Here is a 17,570-nt window from a genome sequence, read left to right as displayed (position 1 = left end):
CTTTATCTTATAATATTTCCAAAACTGATTGCTTTGCTTTGAAGTTGCATGGACAATAGAAGTAATGTTATGACATTTATTATATATAAAATCCTGATATAATCGATTTTTTTTAGCTAATGTGCATGAAATTCATAAGATTGAGTTTTGGATTGACAACAAGATACAGTAGAGTTTACACAAATAAAACTATGGTAGCTGACCTTTAGAGGCACAAGAATACTGTGTAGTTTTGAAACAAAGTATTCAGCCAGTACCCATAAATCAAGGTCAAGGGGCACACCAAAGATTACTGAAGACAAAGGTTGCATTTTTCCATAGTTTAATTACACACTGGAGCATGACTCATTTCATTTATAGATGTAATATAACTGAAAGTATGAAAATGCATTATTATAGCGCTACATGTTAAATAGTGACATTTAAAACAAATACTTCCTGCTTCTTGATGTCTCTCTTGAATTATAATTTAAAGAATGAAATTCATTACAAATGTTGACACCAGAAAGCTATTCTCAGATTCCTCTGCTAAAAGTGTGCAGTTTTTAAGGTGGAACGTCATACAGCCAGTCAGAAAGTCAGAGGGGGAGTTTGCATTGCTGAATGGGTCAGTGATACACGTGTGGACATGATTTTAATAATTTTGAAACAAAAGATTATTGCATATTTATAGATTCTGAGGGAGAAAGCTTATATGTTGGTTTAGGGAAACAATAAACCCATACTGAGTTCAGAGTTAGTTATAGTTCAAAATAGTATTGAATTAATTACTCATGGGCCACCACCAGACTTAAAGCCACGGAGATGAGTGGCAGGAGGCCACCATAGATGAAAACTGCCCCCTCCTTAACGAGGCAGTGTTCATACCTGTCAAAGTCTACCTCTCGTGCTGCGCACACGTGGTCAACACGACAGTCGCTGTCACAATCCCTCAGGTCATAGTTCACAGAGTTGAAATCATAGTACTTCTGCAGGTAGCGGGGGTCATCAGCTACACGCTTTAGAACCTCGTGCATGGAGGCTGGAGAGGCATCTGGTACTCTGAAACTCTCTGTGAGGCGATACTCTTTCTCCCAGCGTCCTGTGGCTACATTAGCATGAGTAAGGTTCAGGTAATAGGTCACCACATCCTGCATGAAAGAAAGCATGTGGTTTAAACACAGAAAGCGAACAATAGAAGCATTACAAGATATTTCTGAAGGTTTTACAATCTTTTAAAATACAAATATATATTCATATAAGTTGCATAAGAGCCTATTTTTAGGCTCTTGATTGCTACTTTTGACTGCCCCGTTGCCACAAGGAGCGTTTCACATGTTTGATTTGGCAGCGTTTTACACCGGATGGTCTTTCTGGAGCTACAATACAAGGGGATTTTTGTATCTGGCTGATAATGAACTAGCAACTGTTCACTTGCCAAGCAAATGTGTTAACCACTACACCCCTAGAGGAACATAAATGTCTAATGAAAATTGTAAAGGCCAAAACTTGCCTTGACTAGCAGTGTTTCTGTGTCATATTCAAAGACACGAATCCCAGGATTGTTCGCTCCATCCTTAACTCCAGGAAGTGTTGTTTCCCACGGTGTGACACCAGGGCTGAGGAACATGGTACTAATGGGAGAACCTGTAGAAATGGACAAGATATCAGCTCTGATAACAACAGTATTAGTGTGTGTTAATGTTAATGCTGGATATCGGAGACGCATTCCGGCTAAGTGATAAACAGGTAATACTAATACAAGGTGAAATGAGTACTATTACTGCAGTGTGGCTTACCCTCTGTGTTGTAGAACATACGGAAGCTATCAGTGTGATGATGGCCAAAGAACTGGCCTTTAATGACAGAATGATGCTTCTCAATTAAATCCAAATATCGCCGGTTGAACTTTGGTGTAAACCATGGTTTACTTCTTTTCTTCTCGAAGAAACCTGGAGGAACGTGGCCAATGATGTAAACCTGATAAACCAAACAATACAGAGTTAACTAAAATCCAATCAGGACCAAATCTCTTTTTTGGAGGGGCAATTGCTTATACAGGGATTGTATTCATTACAAACTCCATCTTTTACTGAGCTCTAGTCCCTAACATCCAAACATCCATGAACAAGATGAGATGCTTTGCCTTCTCTTTGTTGTTGGTTGCCTCTGTAAGAATCTGATCTGACCAACTAAACTGGTCCGCTGGGTCATCCATGTTCGTGGTCAGCTTGTTCTGATCATAGTAGAGATTGGTGTTAAGGACCAGCATCCTGAAACCAGTCTGATTCATGAGCTTTTCTGTGTAGTATCCACCTGTGCAAGAGGAACATCCCAGATAATGTGTGTTTAAATTTTTCCTGTGCATCATAAGCTGATGTATTCATTCTTTGGAAAGTAATTGCACATATATTTGTAACTATTAGAGAAAGCCTTCTTCACCTTTTTTAAATGTTTCTTTTGACTTTGGATCCAACCAGCCTTGCCACATTTCTGCTATTCGGTCATACATAGAGCTTGGGGCTGCAGGAAGCTGACTCTTCGGGTGGTAATCATGGTTCCCCAGGGCTGAGTACACTTTAGTGTCTAAACAAGACAATAATGTATAAAAGACATTATTTATTAGAAGCAGCCAACGCTAAAACACTATCATATGTGTTGACCTTGCATGTTTCCGCCTGATTTTGTAATTACTTGGAAACACTCGATTTATGATGTCAGTGAGGTTGTTGATAATGTTGAGCACTGCGTCTTCTCCCAGATCTTTATTATCAACATGTGGAGTGTCATCACTGAGAAGTAACACAGCAGATTGTTTCAGGATTAATTGCAGTCAAACATGTCAATACCAAATACTAATCTGAAAATATCATGACTGTAAAGGCAAACAAGCATTTATTTCCCCAGATATAGTCTTAAGACTAGCACTGTCCTGCAATATTCATTAAAAAAAAAGTAACATACCCAGTCCATACGATGAAGTCCGGGTTTGGTAGAATACTCTTCATTGCATAAACAGAAGAGTTGATCAGGTGCCATGGCGAGTCACAAACATAGTCTCCAAATTTACCAGCATTGGCTGCAGGTCGTTTGCCACTGGATGCGCACACCAGTGCAGGATTGTTGTTGCTCAGTTTGTACGTTGGGTCCCAGTGGAGATCCGTGATGTGCCAAAAGTTCCCTGTGTAAGAACGATGCGTAATGGCATCCAGTAAGTTATCCCGAGATTAAGATATACACTTGATTTATCTGATGCTTACCCGAGAGCGCAAAAGCCTCTTTAAAAAGAAAGCAAGACAGAAGCAGCCTTACTGCCGACATGTCGAAGCCTTTGAGAGGAAGAAACATCCGACAAAAATCAAGACCTGGTTTAAAAGGTATGCCGTAAGTCTATAAAGGCGAAATCATGATAAGATGACTGGTCATGACGCATCTGAGGCTTAAAGGTGTTTGGATCCCTATGTGCAGGGGATACTTCGCTATCAGTAATGATGCAAGACTACATTTTAGCCTGCATACAATTAAATAAATAAAAATAAGTATCAAAATAAATCTAAAGACAATAAAAAGCTTCGGCTGAAAAAAGCTCTCTATATATATCCATATATCTGTGAAGCTATTTGAGAGTCGAATTCCTGCTTGTAGACTACGCCTAGACTATTTTTATGTGGACTAAATTTAAATTTAGTAGACCACCTTTTACAGTTACCTTATTTGGGCATGCGCTGTTTAAGAATCCAATAAATATACATACATTCATAGCAGGAGTATATAGACACAGTATATTAAAACACATCTACGTGCGAATGTTTTCGCTGTTACACTGTAATATTTCACTAAATACAAAAGGATTTTATTCATGGTGCCCTCGCGTGATACTCGTGTTTCCCCAAATCGACGCTGTTATAACTGTGGAGAATCTGTTTCTCAAGCTGATGATGCAAATAAAAAATGTTTTGCTTTGTTTTGGTTTTGTTATTATTTGTTTCGCTTATTTCTTTTTACAGTAAAGGGGCGTTTTTAATCATCGTTGGAAATTTTGCAATATCTGTCTGTTTTTGATAAACACAGCTATGGGTTTGCAAATGTTCTTTGGAAATGATTTATTATGGCAATTGCAAAGCCGCAAAACCGCGCGTGAGCACGTAGTGCTTCGGGAAGTTCATGAAAGCAACCTTAGGACTCTTTCAAAATCATTCCCTGATGTTTCTCTTTCAGGCAGACGTAACTCCCAGGCCATGGACAGCTTCATTAAGTAATATAGCAAATAATAATAATAATAATAATGATAATAATAATGTTAGTACATGTTAAACAGTGGTTTGGGACCAGAGTTTGTGCTTTTGCATTGGTCAGTCTTGGCGCTGGAAGGGGAACGATAGCCTGACAAGCAAAAATTAGGGCTGAATTACCTGACGTAGAAGATGTGCGTCATCATAGATTTCGCGGGAGTTCCACTGTGCGCCTGCGCTGTACATTGAAGGTTGCGCGCGGGATTAAACGAGGAAGAGGACCAGAGAAATACGTTTGGCTACATACATTACTGCACGTAACATTTTACGCCTTACTTTAATAAGTTAAACAAACAGCGGAAGCATGTGGAATCAGGGTGAGTTGTATTTCGACACCGTTGTGTTTATAAAGCAGCCATATGGACTCGGTGTCGCTGTGTTGTTTCGGTCCACGTTAGCTTGACTACAGACGTCTTTGTTATTGTGTGTTGAATGTGAGTGAAGGTGGGTCAAATGAAGATCATGTTTAATAAACGATTTCGGTGACACAGTTGTTTACCTCTTTATACATTTTCAGGAGGGTACAGTGAGTCCAGTATGGCTGGGGGCTACACTCAGTCTCCAGGAGGATTTGCATCACCTGCCTTATCCCAGGGGGGAGAGAAAAAGGGGGTCTGTACTTATATCTACACTTAAAAGTCGGAATAATTCACTAAAGACTTGACACAGACATAAATCTGTAAAAATTGTGCTGAAAACCAGCAACACCATACTTTTATTACTTTTATTATCTTACTTTTTTTCATTGATTGTGCTTATTTGTATTTCCTTCTGATATCTGTACCTGAGCTGAGGTGACGCAAATATTTCCCCGTTGTGGGATCAATAAAGTCTTATCTTATACCTTCATTTGCCAAGTGAGATATCCCCTCTTTGTACACATGTTGACTTCTGTATAGTGATGGAAGCACAAATTGACAGGTCAACCCATTTGTGTTTGGGTCTTTGCAGAGAACACGTGCCAACCAAATAATCCCCTGCACAGTGTCTCAGCTAATGTCTGCTTCCCAAGCCGATGAGTCATTCAGAGTAGGAGATGTGGATGTTGCCCAGGTGAGCCAAACCATTCAGTTAGTTCACTAACCAGTTACTTTTTCATCTCTTAATAGCATTAGTTTGGTACTCTGTAATACAGGTTTTTTTTTACTTCTGCAGTTGAACAACAGCAACGTTACACTCCCTTTTAAATACAAGTTACTTTTGTTTACAGAAATTATGTTGAATATCCATCTATGTTGATTGTACTTTTTTAAAAATCCTTTTAAATAAATAAACATCTATCTAACAGTCAGACCAAATGCAGAATTTTAAATCATTTTATGTTACAACATTTTGCAACATGGACGTAATAACTATTCTAATATTTCCAGATTTCATAATAATTGTGTTCTGTGTCATAGGTCACCATTGTGGGGGTCATCAGAAGCACAGATAAATCCATGACCAACATCCAGTACAAGGTTGATGACATGACAGGCGCTCCCATGGATGTGAAGCAATGGGTAGACACAGAGGTAAGTATCCACCATCACAGCTCTGCTGCAAGCTCAGTCTGTATTGAAACATGAGGTAATTATGTGTATATAAACTCCATTACATAGTGAGAAAGCTACTATACTATAATATCTGTTTAGCATTACATTTCTTTAAGTAGAAGGCCAAGAGGAAAGGGCAGTAGTAACACAAATCCTAAGGAAAATTAACTGGAATTGGATGAAAAGGATCAAGTATGTGCTTTTTATTTATACAGGACCAAAGTGTGGACAGCACTGTCCTTCCCCCAGGAACATATGTCAAAGTATCTGGAAATCTGCGCTCTTTTCAGGTGAGTTTAATATCTGCCACCTATGACCGCTTATTAGTTTAAAAGTGTGGTTGCTATCAAACCCCATCCACCGTCTACTACAGGGGTGTCCAACTCCAGGCCCCAGGATATGTCCTCCAGAGAGGACACATCCTGCAGGTTTTAGATGTGTCCTTGATCCAACACAGCTGATTTAAATGGTTAAATTGCCTCCTCAACATGTCTTGAAGTTCTCCAGAGGCCTGGTAATGAACTAATCATTTGATTCAGGTGTGTTGACCCAGGGTCATATCTAAAACCTGCAGGACACCGGCACTTGAGGCCCTGCTCTACTAGCTTACTTGGTGGTTGGTGTTGTGGCATTCTTCAAAGTCAATCAGCTGCTTCCCGCAGCCAGACTGATTCCTGCCCTATTGTTAACTGCAGCTGGTGGAGTAATGGCTCATGTGCTGCTCCAGTGAGACCTAAAGAGCAGAACGAGACCTAACAGCCAGCTGGAGTTCCAACAACTGGATGAGACTCGCCAGCAGCTGATATTGCTGAGTTAGTTATTTATCAGTGAGGTTTATTGTAAAATTAAATAAAAAAAAAAAAAAGAATATATTTGCGTGCGGATAACCACGCGCGCGCACACACACACACACACACACACACACACACACACACACACACACACACACACACACACACACACACACACAAACAGACTGTGAATCAATTGGAAATGGTTCATTTAAAGTAAATGCTAACAACATTTGCACAGTACCCAGAATCAAGTAGGAACTTATGACTTGCATCATGATTTCATTGAAAGGCAACATGACAGTGTAAAATTTTCAAGCGGCTGTATGATTTCTCAATGCACAAACATTTTTGACAATGTCATATTTAATCTTGTTCACATTTAAACATTTATTAACCTTTGTGTGTGTGTGTGAGACATGTGTCTAACATGTGTCTAAATTACACTTGAGCTCCACTTAAGAAGGCTTTTACACCTTTACCAACATAGATTTGTTTCATCACTTGAAATACTTGAAGTGGATGTTGCTCGCTTTAATTCCTCTCTGAATTCATGGTGGCGTGTCTATTTTTTTGTGCCTTCCTTTCTTAGAACCACAGGTCTGTTGTGGCATTCAGCGTCAGGCCCCTGGAGGATATGAATGAAATCACCTCTCATATGTTAGAGGTTGTCCAAGCACACATGGCACTCAGCAAGCCTCAAACTATGGTGAGAAATCTTGTGCTTATACCTTCACAGCCTTTAATGGTGGCTAAACAAGTGAAAAAGGGAAGTTGAGATCGGTTCTATGAATACCACTTCTGTTAAAGATTGCTTAGTTTGTTTGCCAGATTGCTAAGAAACAGTACAGCGTTGTCACATCTTTTAGTTGTGTTTGTGCTAAGTGTGAGAGTGAGCTCCCACAGACACACATGATTTCAGTGAATGGGTATAAATATCCAAGCCCAGTCAACACCTTATCTGACTTCTACAGCCTGGCTATTTTTTTTCTTTTTGTTTTATGTATTAAAACCATAATTCTAACAGCTTTGAGAGATGATTTTAAACACATTAGAGGTCGTACAGAATGATTGTTTTGTTTTAAATGGCTTAAAAAATGATTTGCAGTCAATATAGAAACACATTAGAAGTGAAACTGAGTAATGACATAATAAAAATTAAGCTTTCTAGATAACTATTGCTTCTGCAGCGCTGCAAATTTACTTTTTGTATCCTATGTTCCATAAAGGGCATAGTCTGCTTCAGTATACATGGCTTTAACGCTCATCAATCCCTCTAATACTCTGTAGACTGCCGGAACCCGTGAGGTCAAACTCAGACTGTTACTGCCACCAAATAGGCTTAACACTTGTTTTAAGTGCTCTATATTTATTTATGAAATTGACCAACAGCCTGTTATAAATGGATTGGCTAATAATAGCCAGGGGTACCTTTCCGTTTGAGATGCATGGTTTTTTTTTTTTTTTTTTTGATGAATGTGTATCAGGCGGTCGTAATCACATTTTCAGTGTCATACTTTTACATATCTGTCTCTGAAGGTTGTTCTGTATCCTTTATCAAATCTATGTATAATGTTGAAAACGTGCAATTTCATTCTCTTTCAGTCGGCTGCCGGAGGAGGAATGAGCAGTAGTGCCATGCCCATGTCACGACCCACCATGGGAGGCATGGATGGGAATGCAGGAGGCTATGCAGGTGCCAACGACATGACCAACAATGGGTTAAGTGCAAACCAGAATCAGGTGAGCCTAAATAAATCAGACAGCGGTAACAAGAAATTCACAGTTCTTAACTATCATAGATAAGCTGTGGTGAGAAATGAAGGGGCACTGTATCTGAATGCTGAAAAGAACAGCTATTACACCCGTTTATTTATGTAAACCCAAACAGTGATTGTTGACTCTTACATCCTGTCTTCGACTTCTTTGTGTGAACTGCATCAAAGATTTGTTGTTTTATAAAAAACATTTTCAGAAAAAGAAGTCAGTAGACTGGAACATAGCTTCTTTTAGCAGTGTGTGTCAGCTTGCTTACCCTGTCGACTTTTCTCTCTCAAGGTGCTGTGTTTGATAAGAAGCTGTCCAGAACCGCAGGGTATTAGCATTCAAGAACTAAAGAAGAGACTCGGCAGCATGAGTATTGCTGTGATCAAGTAAGTTTTAAAGTGATAAAACAATATAAAATGTTACTTTTTGACTGTTGGAAAAGTAGAAAAGCCCTTACATACACTGAAACAGACCAAGAGGCAAACTAAGCTGCATCCACTTAAATGACGTTCAAATTATTATTTTACTTTTTACGTTGGGTTTGTACCGTCATAAAAAGGATGGTTTCAAAGAGAGAGAAGCTCACACAAAATTACAACATACATTTTTTCCAAATAGCAAAGAGATTTTGCAACAAAGTTTCACTACAAAATGAATTCCCACAATTTAAACTCTCAACCCTTTATCTGCAAAATGGACTTGGTCTGAACAACACAGTCACTGGAGGTACAACGCTGTTAAACAAACTGAAACCAAGAGAGAAGGCCTGTAGTGGCTAAAGTGTTCTTTTTTGTTGTTGTTTTTTACAAGTCAAGAGTTAACACATTATTTGTGATGGAGAGTTAACTTTAGATGTGTTCTAGCAAGCTGCTTTAATGCTCTAAAACATTAGAGCATTAAAGCATTCAGCTTTAAAGGACAAGCTGAATGCTTTAGTTTGACTTCTTGATAAAAGTACGGTAGCTTTATTAAGGGATGGTGAATGTCAAGATAACAAAGTTTCCTCCTTATCTTATTACGGATCAAGACCACATTGTCTTTGTCCTTCAAGACAATGTGGTCTTGAAGGACTTTGTTTGGGTCAGTTTATAAAAACTTTGCTCTCAGTTACTTTCTTTTGGTGCATCCCACTATGCAAAATTTGAGCAGGGACAGTACAACCTCAGTTTAAAAAATAATAATAATAATAGAAAAATGCAGTTACACCCTTTTGGTGTTAGCAGTACATACGTTATGCAAACTACAGGAAGTGTATGTCCAAGACTTTAGAATGACCCGAGTGAAACACCCACTGCATGCTAATTTGGTAGTTTTGCTTTGTTTTCTGAAACTGTACCAGAGTGAAAAAGATACAATAAAAGAAAAAAATCTAATATATAATTTTATATTAGATTTTATGCTTTTATTGTATTTTTTTAAAGAGATTTTCCTTTAGTGTACAGGAAATGATTTGTCTACTTGGTACTCAGTTCACAAATATTTTATTTCATGGTATTATTAATAATAATACCATGAAATTATTATGGTAACCCTTCGGATTTTTTTTAATTTGATTTTTAGCACTTCTAAAATGCTGTTTCCTTTTGCTTTAACAGACAAGCTGTGGAGTTCCTTAGCAACGAAGGTCATATCTTTTCCACCATCGACGAAGATCACTACAAATCAACTGACAGTGATGACTAGACTAATTCATCTTGTTACCATCAGTGGGGTTACGTATTTGAAATAATTGGTACATCATTTATTACCGAAAGCTATCACATAAGTAACAACCTCCCTGAGTCTATAATGCCACAGAGCTGTGCGAAATGCTGCAAGTCTGTCGGCACTGTGGTCTATGTTTGTTGAAGAACACGTGGTTTACAAATGGTGAAACTCAAGGTTTACACATCCTGTATTCCTGATGTTGCTTCAGCCATTTCGCCCGAAAAAGTTTCTGTCACTCAGATTATTGTTGGCAGTTACTACTTTCTTTCTGTTTATGTATCTTTCTTCTTCTGTAAAACATCTTTCTTTCTTTCTTTTTAAAGATTTGGAACATAAGTAATCCAACTTTTTTTTTGTCTATGTAATTTAGTTTTGCCAAAATAAATTGATTATTCAAAATGTATTTTTGTTCTGTTGGTTCAGTTTATCAAGTTGTATAAGCCCCTTTTTCTGGTATAGGCGTGTGTGTAAATATATGATACATTAGTATACACACACGTGTATATATATCTATATATTATTCTGTGTCTATCAGGGTGGGGATTTTGTTTTTTTGCATTTTAGAAAAACTAACATGCGTAATTCACATTTGCTTTCACACATCTAGCTGTAAAACCACAAGCTGACTTTAACACTTATCTTAGAGTTTCACACACATTCTTATAGATAATATAAGATCTTATTTAAAGTTTTACAAAGTTGGAATAAACCACATAGGTCCAGTTTCATATAGAAATCATACTTTATGATAATGTCTAATAGAAAATTGAAATCAACCACACATTTACATGCAGTGGAAATAATCTTTCAAAGAAAAATGGCACAAAATGGATTGTCCATCGGTTAACAAAGATGCAAAACATACTTTCATTTTCAGTGAAAATGTTTCTACTCCTCCTTGGAGTTAATTTGCAAAAAAAAAAAAAAAAGGCAAATACATTTCTGTTCACAGATAAATAGTTTGATGTGGTTAGAGGGACGGCTTCTGCTACCGGTGCTGCAGCGTTACAATGTTGCGGTTTAGACAAATGCCTTCCATCAATGAGTGGGGTGAGCTATTTCTCTTTAGAGTTTGCATCTATGCAGTAGGAGTTTGACATACACATATGTTGTATACTTGTGCAACAGAATACAATCCATTGAAGCCAGTTTGAAGCTTATTAATATGCATTTTTGAGAGAAGTTATTGATTTAACACTGGTAATTTTAAAGGCTGTAATTTATGGTGTTATGTTCGACTGCATATTATCCTATAGTTTGTTGCTGTAACTATGCAAAAGAAGGCATTATATACAGTAACTAGCTACTTAGTACCTCACAATATAAATACGGACCTGTACACAAAGCTGAAAGACATAGCCTCAATTACTACATGGTTAAATCAACAATTTCTAAACAAGTTTGTGTACAATAAAAAGTGTTTGAACTACAAGAGTGGTATGTGTTCAAAGTTTGAATACACGATTACTGAAAACAGTGAAGTATAGTTCTGGGCATAAAGTTATGAGGTAAAAAGAAATTTTGCTGACCACGTGAGAAAACAGATGTGAAAACACCACCAAGTTTGTATTTATTCTGGGCTAAGCTGAATGATGTCATGTCAACCAACCCTGCACAGCACTTGTAGGATAGGGAACAGTTCAGTTCTCACTGCTCGAGCAGGATTTTTCTCTGTTGCAGAAGATGTAGAAGATATTTCCTTTAGTAGTACATAACATTTTCTTGTGCTTTCTTCATCATAACAGCCAAAGTGTCATCCACAGTTTCATAGTCATGGTCACTGTCCCCATTTTCATCCTCAGGCACACTCCCTGGTGGAAAGATTATTGTTAGTAATACTATATTTCACAATATTCTTATATTCATCCTAACTGTCATTTATCAAATGTGCCGCCGAATGTCTTCCTTTCAGAAAACATGCGATTTATGCACCACCAAACATTTATGCACCACCCATCACATACACCACCTATCACAGGTTTTCACTTCACTTCCTGATGCAAGCCAATCGAAATGACTAAACACATTTCGCTTCTATAGGAAGAATGTCTCCTGAGATACTATTGGGTGATGGGTTGAATCTTATACAGGAACACACTTGGAATTAAGGCGTCATTGTGGATTTTGTTAAGTGACGAAGAGTAATAGTAAGTAAATAAAAGCATGAATATATTAGAAATGATGAAGTCTCCCAAAACCATAGACTTTCTCAATCTGCACATGCTGTTTACGGTCTGTGGTTATTGTGTAAGTTTGCGTCTATGGTTAATGGACGATAAACATGGTGTGATAAACACGGCTAAATTCTTATTATTTGCATTTAATGCATCTAATGCATTATTAATACATTAGGTAATTTGTATATTTACATATGCATATGCACATACTTTTAATTGAATATACTTACGTATGTGTTTTTTACATATAAATTACACATTACTGAGACAATAAGACATTGATATGTTTTTCATTACTATTCAGTTCATGTTCACTGTTTGGTTTTGTGTATTTGTAGACTACGTGGATACAAGTACTGGGTCACCTGCACATTACAGCTACAGGAGCTGCTCAGCCATGAAAACCCATGCCTTGAAGCTCCACGCACACAGTTTTTGTGCTGATGTTAATGCCAAAGGAGGTTTGGAACGCTGCAGTTACTGACGTTACAGATGTTTGGCAACTTTTACGCACTGTGCACCTCGGCACTTGGCAACCCCGCTCTGTAACTTTACACGGTCTGCTACTTCATGGCTGAGCTGTTGTGGTTCTAAGACGCTTCCACTTTTCAGCTATATGTTACAGCGGATGGTGGACTATCTATCTATTGACACGAGCTCTTTAGAACAAACCATCCTTTATCAGATGTTTGCAAAGGCAGACTGCATGGCAAGATGCTTGATTTTATACAGCTGCTGAAATGGGACTAAAACCCTTTGAATTCAAATATGAAAAATGTATTGACCAGTACTTTTGTGTATATAGTGCAGGTGAAGCTGATTTTTAACCCTTCTTCATATTCATTTACTTTAAGTTTAGTTCTGTGCGTTATGGCAGAAAAAATGTTACTCTATGTGCTTTTAGTGGTCTTGATGACTTTGTGAATTCTCTGTGGCTCTGTGAACAGTCACGCTCACATTTGTCTTAGAGATGTAGAGGGAAGCCAAAGTCTGCCAGTATTCTCAACTTTTTGGGGTCTTTATATAAACCCTACAGTATATAAACTCTTTCCCATGGTGAAAATGTCTCAAATTTAGAGGTTGTCCTGCAAACACTGCTTTAATATAAACATAGAGAATGCTTTACTAGTCCAGCAGCTGCACTATAAGTTTTGCAAGAGACAAATCGGTGGCTCTCTTAAAACATTATATCAGACAGAGCCCCACCTGTTTTAGCAGACTCCTTCATTTGTACATAAGTGTTTGGCAGAGCCTTGCCTATGGTTTGGTCAGCCGCTGAGAACTTTCGGGGCACAAGTGGTGGGGGCTCATCTTCATTAGCCTGCACAAAAGAGGAAACTTCTGTTTTATTACATGCATGGCGTATTTACCACAGGAAAAAAGTGGAAGCACCAATTTGTTATTTTTGCTTAGTTCATTTCCTGAAAGTCACATTATGAGAATCTGTATATTAGTTTCACCGTAGTGGGGTTTCAAGAGAAACCTGACGTGACAAGAAAATCTAGACAACCTAAGCTGAGCTTTAGCCTTTATAATAATAGCTTTCGAAAATGTTATACAAGCATGAAAAGAGTCACTCACGGGAGGTGGTGGGGCGGGGGGCCTCTTTTTATTATTCAAAGTCAAGTCGCTGAACTGTTTGGTTGGGACGCTTTTGTCTCCTTGATGTTTGGATTTGTTTGCCTTCTTTGATTTCTTTGTTTTTTTGGGAGGTGCCGAAAATGACATGTTTCGCTTTGGTGGTCGAGGTGGCGGCTCCGCATCTGAGTTACCACGTTTGCGAAACTCATAAAAGAATGTGTCTGCAACTTCGGTAACTCTTTCCACTTGACACGTGGGGGGTTGATCTTTGGGCCATGGGAGGGGGTCTGTAGTAAAATAGACAGACATTGAGAGCCACTGCGTTGGGATCTCGAAACAGTACTCTGGCTTGTGTACAAAGCTTGCCTGAATGGTGGGTTCCAACATAGCTGCCTCTATTCTGAGACATGAGAACCCATAGAGGGGATCCTTCTCGAGTTCTGTATCACGGCCCACCACTTTAACATCCAGAGGCAAGCTAAACTCCTTCCCCAAGTCACTGAGTTTGTACTTCCTGTTGTCACTGAGTACTTCCACAAAGTGGCCCTCCATGTAAAGAGGCATAATAATCTCTTCCTTTTCATCCTCCCTTTTCACCTGATCCTCATCATCATCATCATCATCATCATCATCGTCCGACTCTTGAAGGCGATAACACAAAAGAGCCTCTACCGACTGCTTCTGTCCTGCTTTGCCTTCACAGGGTAAAACCATCCTATCGCAGCGCACAACCTCAAGCTGTTCCCCCACACTGAGGGCAGGGAGTCCCTCCTCTTCCACTTCCTCACAGTTCCTTGTTACGCTGACCTTCAGACCTGGTGCGTGGATTGAAGCAACGTACAGCTCGTATACTGAATTAAACTCTCTTGGCCGTCTCCGGAAACGTCCACCATATTGCTGAGACACCAGGAAGTACTGCGGTGTTTTCCTGCTTTTCAAAGTGGATAATAAAATCATGGGCGAGGTTCCTTTTTTGTGAAAAATCAGGTGCTCATTCTTGCGAAGCTCCGGTAGCCAGCTGCACTTGAACAGGGAGCGCGTCTCTGGGTCTTCGATGATCTCCACCACTCCAGGGAATGATTTATTCGGCTCAGAGTGGACTTCACTCAGAGAAAGGGGTACAATAAAATGCACATCTTTACACAGCTCGGTGACATCGACCACATCCACTTCTAAGCTGGATGGAAACTTCACCACATTCTTCCTCACTGTAGACAAAAGAGAGGAAGGCAGTCATGCATATTAGGTATATTTAACTTTGGTATGAGTGCAGTACAGGTGAACTATGCTTTTTTTTGTTCTGAATTTAAATTATTGAGGTTACAAATATAAGCAATCATATAATCATAAGCAATCATAACAGTGCATCATATAGATTAATTGCTTTTAATGATATGCTGATGTTTTTCAAGGTGGCATTAACTTTAACTGTTTTATAGCATGGTATGTACTATATGTCATTGGCTTCAAGTGTAAAATTTTAATATGCACAAATGTTGTTTATGTAGTGCATAAATGTGCACAGATGTAGAGGAACAATAAAATGTCATGAACCAAGTATTTCACAATTAAGGTGGAAGTTAAAGTGGAAGTTCACAAACTTTGCATTAACATAACACACGGTGGGGTTCACACACAAATAACAAATCCAGATCAACATTATGTTAAATAGTAGTTAAATAGTTAAAAAGTAGGTTATTCTTACAGTTCATGACGGCCTGGACATGGTATACTGGACTGAGCATAAGAGGCCGATCACACTTGGTAGCATTGACAAAGCGAAACCTTCGGCTACGCAGGGACGACGAGGACATGATCTCCCGCAGGGTAAAGCGCTCCTCACTCTCACACTCATAGAACTCCCCTCGGAAAGAAACAGGGATGCACACTTCAGCTGAGGCTTCTTGTTGTCCTCGAATAAGGCAGCGGACTTGATCCTCTTGATCCTTGTGCTTCTCAACAGAGAGCACAGTCAAAGCTGTCCCAGCTCCCAGTGCTAAATTGCCAATGGTCATCTTGGAGTGGCTGGAGAAAGTGAAGGGAAGAGAGGAGTCGAGGCCTACCGGCCTCATGCTGACCATCTCCTCTACCGTACTGTATGGCATCTCCTCTGGCACGACCCTGAACAAGCCTGAGAAGAAAAGAAAAGTCATTGTAGTTCTACAAAATAGATTTAACCATTCTTACAAGAATTTCTCTAGACCAACCTGTGTGGCTGATAGGCAGCTCAAATGTTTCATTGTTTGCTACGTCTTGACAGGAAACTGATAGGAGCTCAATTTTAGTGACCTTTATTAGATCCCCAGTGGAAAAGCACACTTCACTCCCAGAAATTTCATATATAGAACCTGGAATGGAAAACAAGAAACTGAAGGAACAAAAATGATTATGATTTCTTAACTAGCACATGAACGCATACACTCTAATGGGAATTGTTTCCAGTTGCGAGCCATGAGCAATACAACAAATGCTCACTGTTCTTTTTATATATAATAACGTCTAATTTAGGGTTAAAAATGTACAAAATGTAAAAGGAATGTACACTAGATTGTAACTTTGAATTTATGAAAGACAGACACAACACAGAGAAGCGCACAGCAATGAAGTAATCTATAATCTCGTAAGTGCTGTCCTTCTGTATACGCCATCTCACTGAGGAAAAGTAATAATAATAATAATAAAAAACTACCTTGGAAATATACTCCAGAGCAAACTTGCAAAAGTTTTGGCAGACAGGTATCGTCCAATGACGCGATGAATTCCTGAAGTGGCAAAGCAGTGGCGCCTGCCATCACTGCTGCCTCTGAGTGTGTGCAACCAAAAATGAAGGCAGGCAGCAAATGACAAGCGCAGCACAAAACGGGGGTGCTTTCTCAGTTAAAAACCACAAAAGTGAATGAGGAAGTTACAGGATCTCTTTGCACAACTTGTGCATTCACATACGGGGACAAAGCAATCTGGCAAAGCCTCATTGCTGTGAAGATGGTGAATAAGTATCCAAAAGAATGTTTTATTAAATTTTGGGGGATTACAGCATAAAGCCTGCTATGAAGAATAAAAGAAAACATCCACACTCTAACTTTGAGCTTTTTATATGTCTTAATTTTTTGGGTGTGTGTGGGTGTGTGTGTGTAAGAGTGAAAGAGAGAGAGGGAGAGAAAGGGGGAGAGGATGACAGACTTTAAAAGGAGCAAATCGCAATTGCAATTTTGCAGTGTGAACGTGTTATATTTCTTTTTTCTTGTTTGATAGTCAAGCTGCTCTACTTAACGGTGTGGCCAAAATCAGTGTGAACACATTGCGCAAGGTTTAAATAAATACATGCACTATGATAACCTTTAAAAATGCAAAAGAGCAACTCTCAGAGCACAGATGCGAGGACACACTGATACCTTTTCTTCACTAATATTTCAGGCTCTTTGTGATATTCGTTTTAGCCATGTGTCATCTTTCTCTCTCAGCACTTCCTGCTCTTAGTGCTTTTCTAAGCCTATGACACTTCTATCTGCAGCAAGGAGAGGCTAGATATCCTCCCACCTTGACATATCAAGGAAGGCAGGCAGTGGTTTTTAGCGTTTGACTCAACTCACAGTTTCCAAGAACCACAAAAAGCTCTAAAGATCAGTGCTTGACACAGAGTCCGCCCACACCAGCTATTAGTACCGTTGCCCCAAATAGATAGACCCACAGTCCTAGCTTCATTCAAACCACCAGCTGCTCACGAAACAAATATCAGTTATT

General features: G+C 38.9%; 3 protein-coding genes across 3 annotated transcripts; 1 reads left to right on the top strand and 2 right to left on the bottom strand.

Annotated features, from left to right (window-relative positions):
* Positions 1-305: 305 nt before the first annotated feature.
* Positions 306-3,608, bottom strand: smpdl3b (sphingomyelin phosphodiesterase acid like 3B). Its single transcript, XM_026184598.2, has 8 exons — positions 3,240-3,608; positions 2,944-3,160; positions 2,674-2,771; positions 2,422-2,565; positions 2,126-2,295; positions 1,779-1,959; positions 1,493-1,626; positions 306-1,130 (listed from the first exon to the last, which is right to left on the bottom strand). Exons 1-8 carry the CDS (start codon positions 3,325-3,327, stop codon positions 768-770), a joined length of 1,395 nt encoding a protein of 464 aa, XP_026040383.1. The 5' UTR covers positions 3,328-3,608; the 3' UTR covers positions 306-767.
* Positions 3,609-4,419: 811 nt separating this feature from the next.
* rpa2 (replication protein A2) lies at positions 4,420-10,474 on the top strand. The gene is made up of 9 exons (XM_026184601.2): positions 4,420-4,588; positions 4,789-4,883; positions 5,223-5,324; positions 5,672-5,785; positions 6,022-6,096; positions 7,190-7,306; positions 8,203-8,340; positions 8,656-8,750; positions 9,960-10,474. The coding sequence occupies exons 1-9, from the start codon at positions 4,576-4,578 to the stop codon at positions 10,045-10,047; spliced, it is 837 nt and encodes a 278-aa protein (XP_026040386.1). The 5' UTR covers positions 4,420-4,575; the 3' UTR covers positions 10,048-10,474.
* A 320-nt stretch (positions 10,475-10,794) lies between these two features.
* Positions 10,795-16,677, bottom strand: themis2 (thymocyte selection associated family member 2). The gene is made up of 6 exons (XM_026185360.2): positions 16,519-16,677; positions 16,037-16,177; positions 15,535-15,960; positions 13,830-15,037; positions 13,455-13,569; positions 10,795-11,882 (listed from the first exon to the last, which is right to left on the bottom strand). Exons 1-6 carry the CDS (start codon positions 16,619-16,621, stop codon positions 11,773-11,775), a joined length of 2,103 nt encoding a protein of 700 aa, XP_026041145.2. The 5' UTR covers positions 16,622-16,677; the 3' UTR covers positions 10,795-11,772.
* Positions 16,678-17,570: the final 893 nt, after the last annotated feature.

Source organism: Astatotilapia calliptera, chromosome 11, assembly GCF_964374335.1.
Source record: "Astatotilapia calliptera chromosome 11, fAstCal68.1, whole genome shotgun sequence".
Classification (NCBI taxonomy): domain Eukaryota; kingdom Metazoa; phylum Chordata; class Actinopteri; order Cichliformes; family Cichlidae; genus Astatotilapia; species Astatotilapia calliptera.
This window is presented reverse-complemented; position numbering and strand designations above follow the sequence as displayed.

What these genes read in the sequence shown, in the direction of transcription:
- smpdl3b (XM_026184598.2), bottom strand. Translation starts at nt 3,327, where the DNA reads ATGTTTCTTCCTCTCAAAGGCTTCGACATGTCGGCAGTAAGGCTGCTT. An exon ending in GACTTCATCGTATGGACTGG is followed by an intron (nt 2,772 to 2,943) that starts GTATGTTACTTT and finishes GTTACTTCTCAG; the next exon opens with TGATGACACTCCACATGTTG. An exon ending in CATAAATCGAGTGTTTCCAA is followed by an intron (nt 2,566 to 2,673) that starts GTAATTACAAAA and finishes TGTCTTGTTTAG; the next exon opens with ACACTAAAGTGTACTCAGCC.
- rpa2 (XM_026184601.2), top strand. An exon ending in AGGGGGGAGAGAAAAAGGGG is followed by an intron (nt 4,884 to 5,222) that starts GTCTGTACTTAT and finishes GGGTCTTTGCAG; the next exon opens with AGAACACGTGCCAACCAAAT. An exon ending in GAAATCTGCGCTCTTTTCAG is followed by an intron (nt 6,097 to 7,189) that starts GTGAGTTTAATA and finishes TTCCTTTCTTAG; the next exon opens with AACCACAGGTCTGTTGTGGC.
- themis2 (XM_026185360.2), bottom strand. Translation starts at nt 16,621, where the DNA reads ATGGCAGGCGCCACTGCTTTGCCACTTCAGGAATTCATCGCGTCATTG. An exon ending in CTCTGGAGTATATTTCCAAG is followed by an intron (nt 16,178 to 16,518) that starts GTAGTTTTTTAT and finishes TTTCCATTCCAG; the next exon opens with GTTCTATATATGAAATTTCT. An exon ending in CCCCCGCCCCACCACCTCCC is followed by an intron (nt 13,570 to 13,829) that starts GTGAGTGACTCT and finishes TCTTTTGTGCAG; the next exon opens with GCTAATGAAGATGAGCCCCC.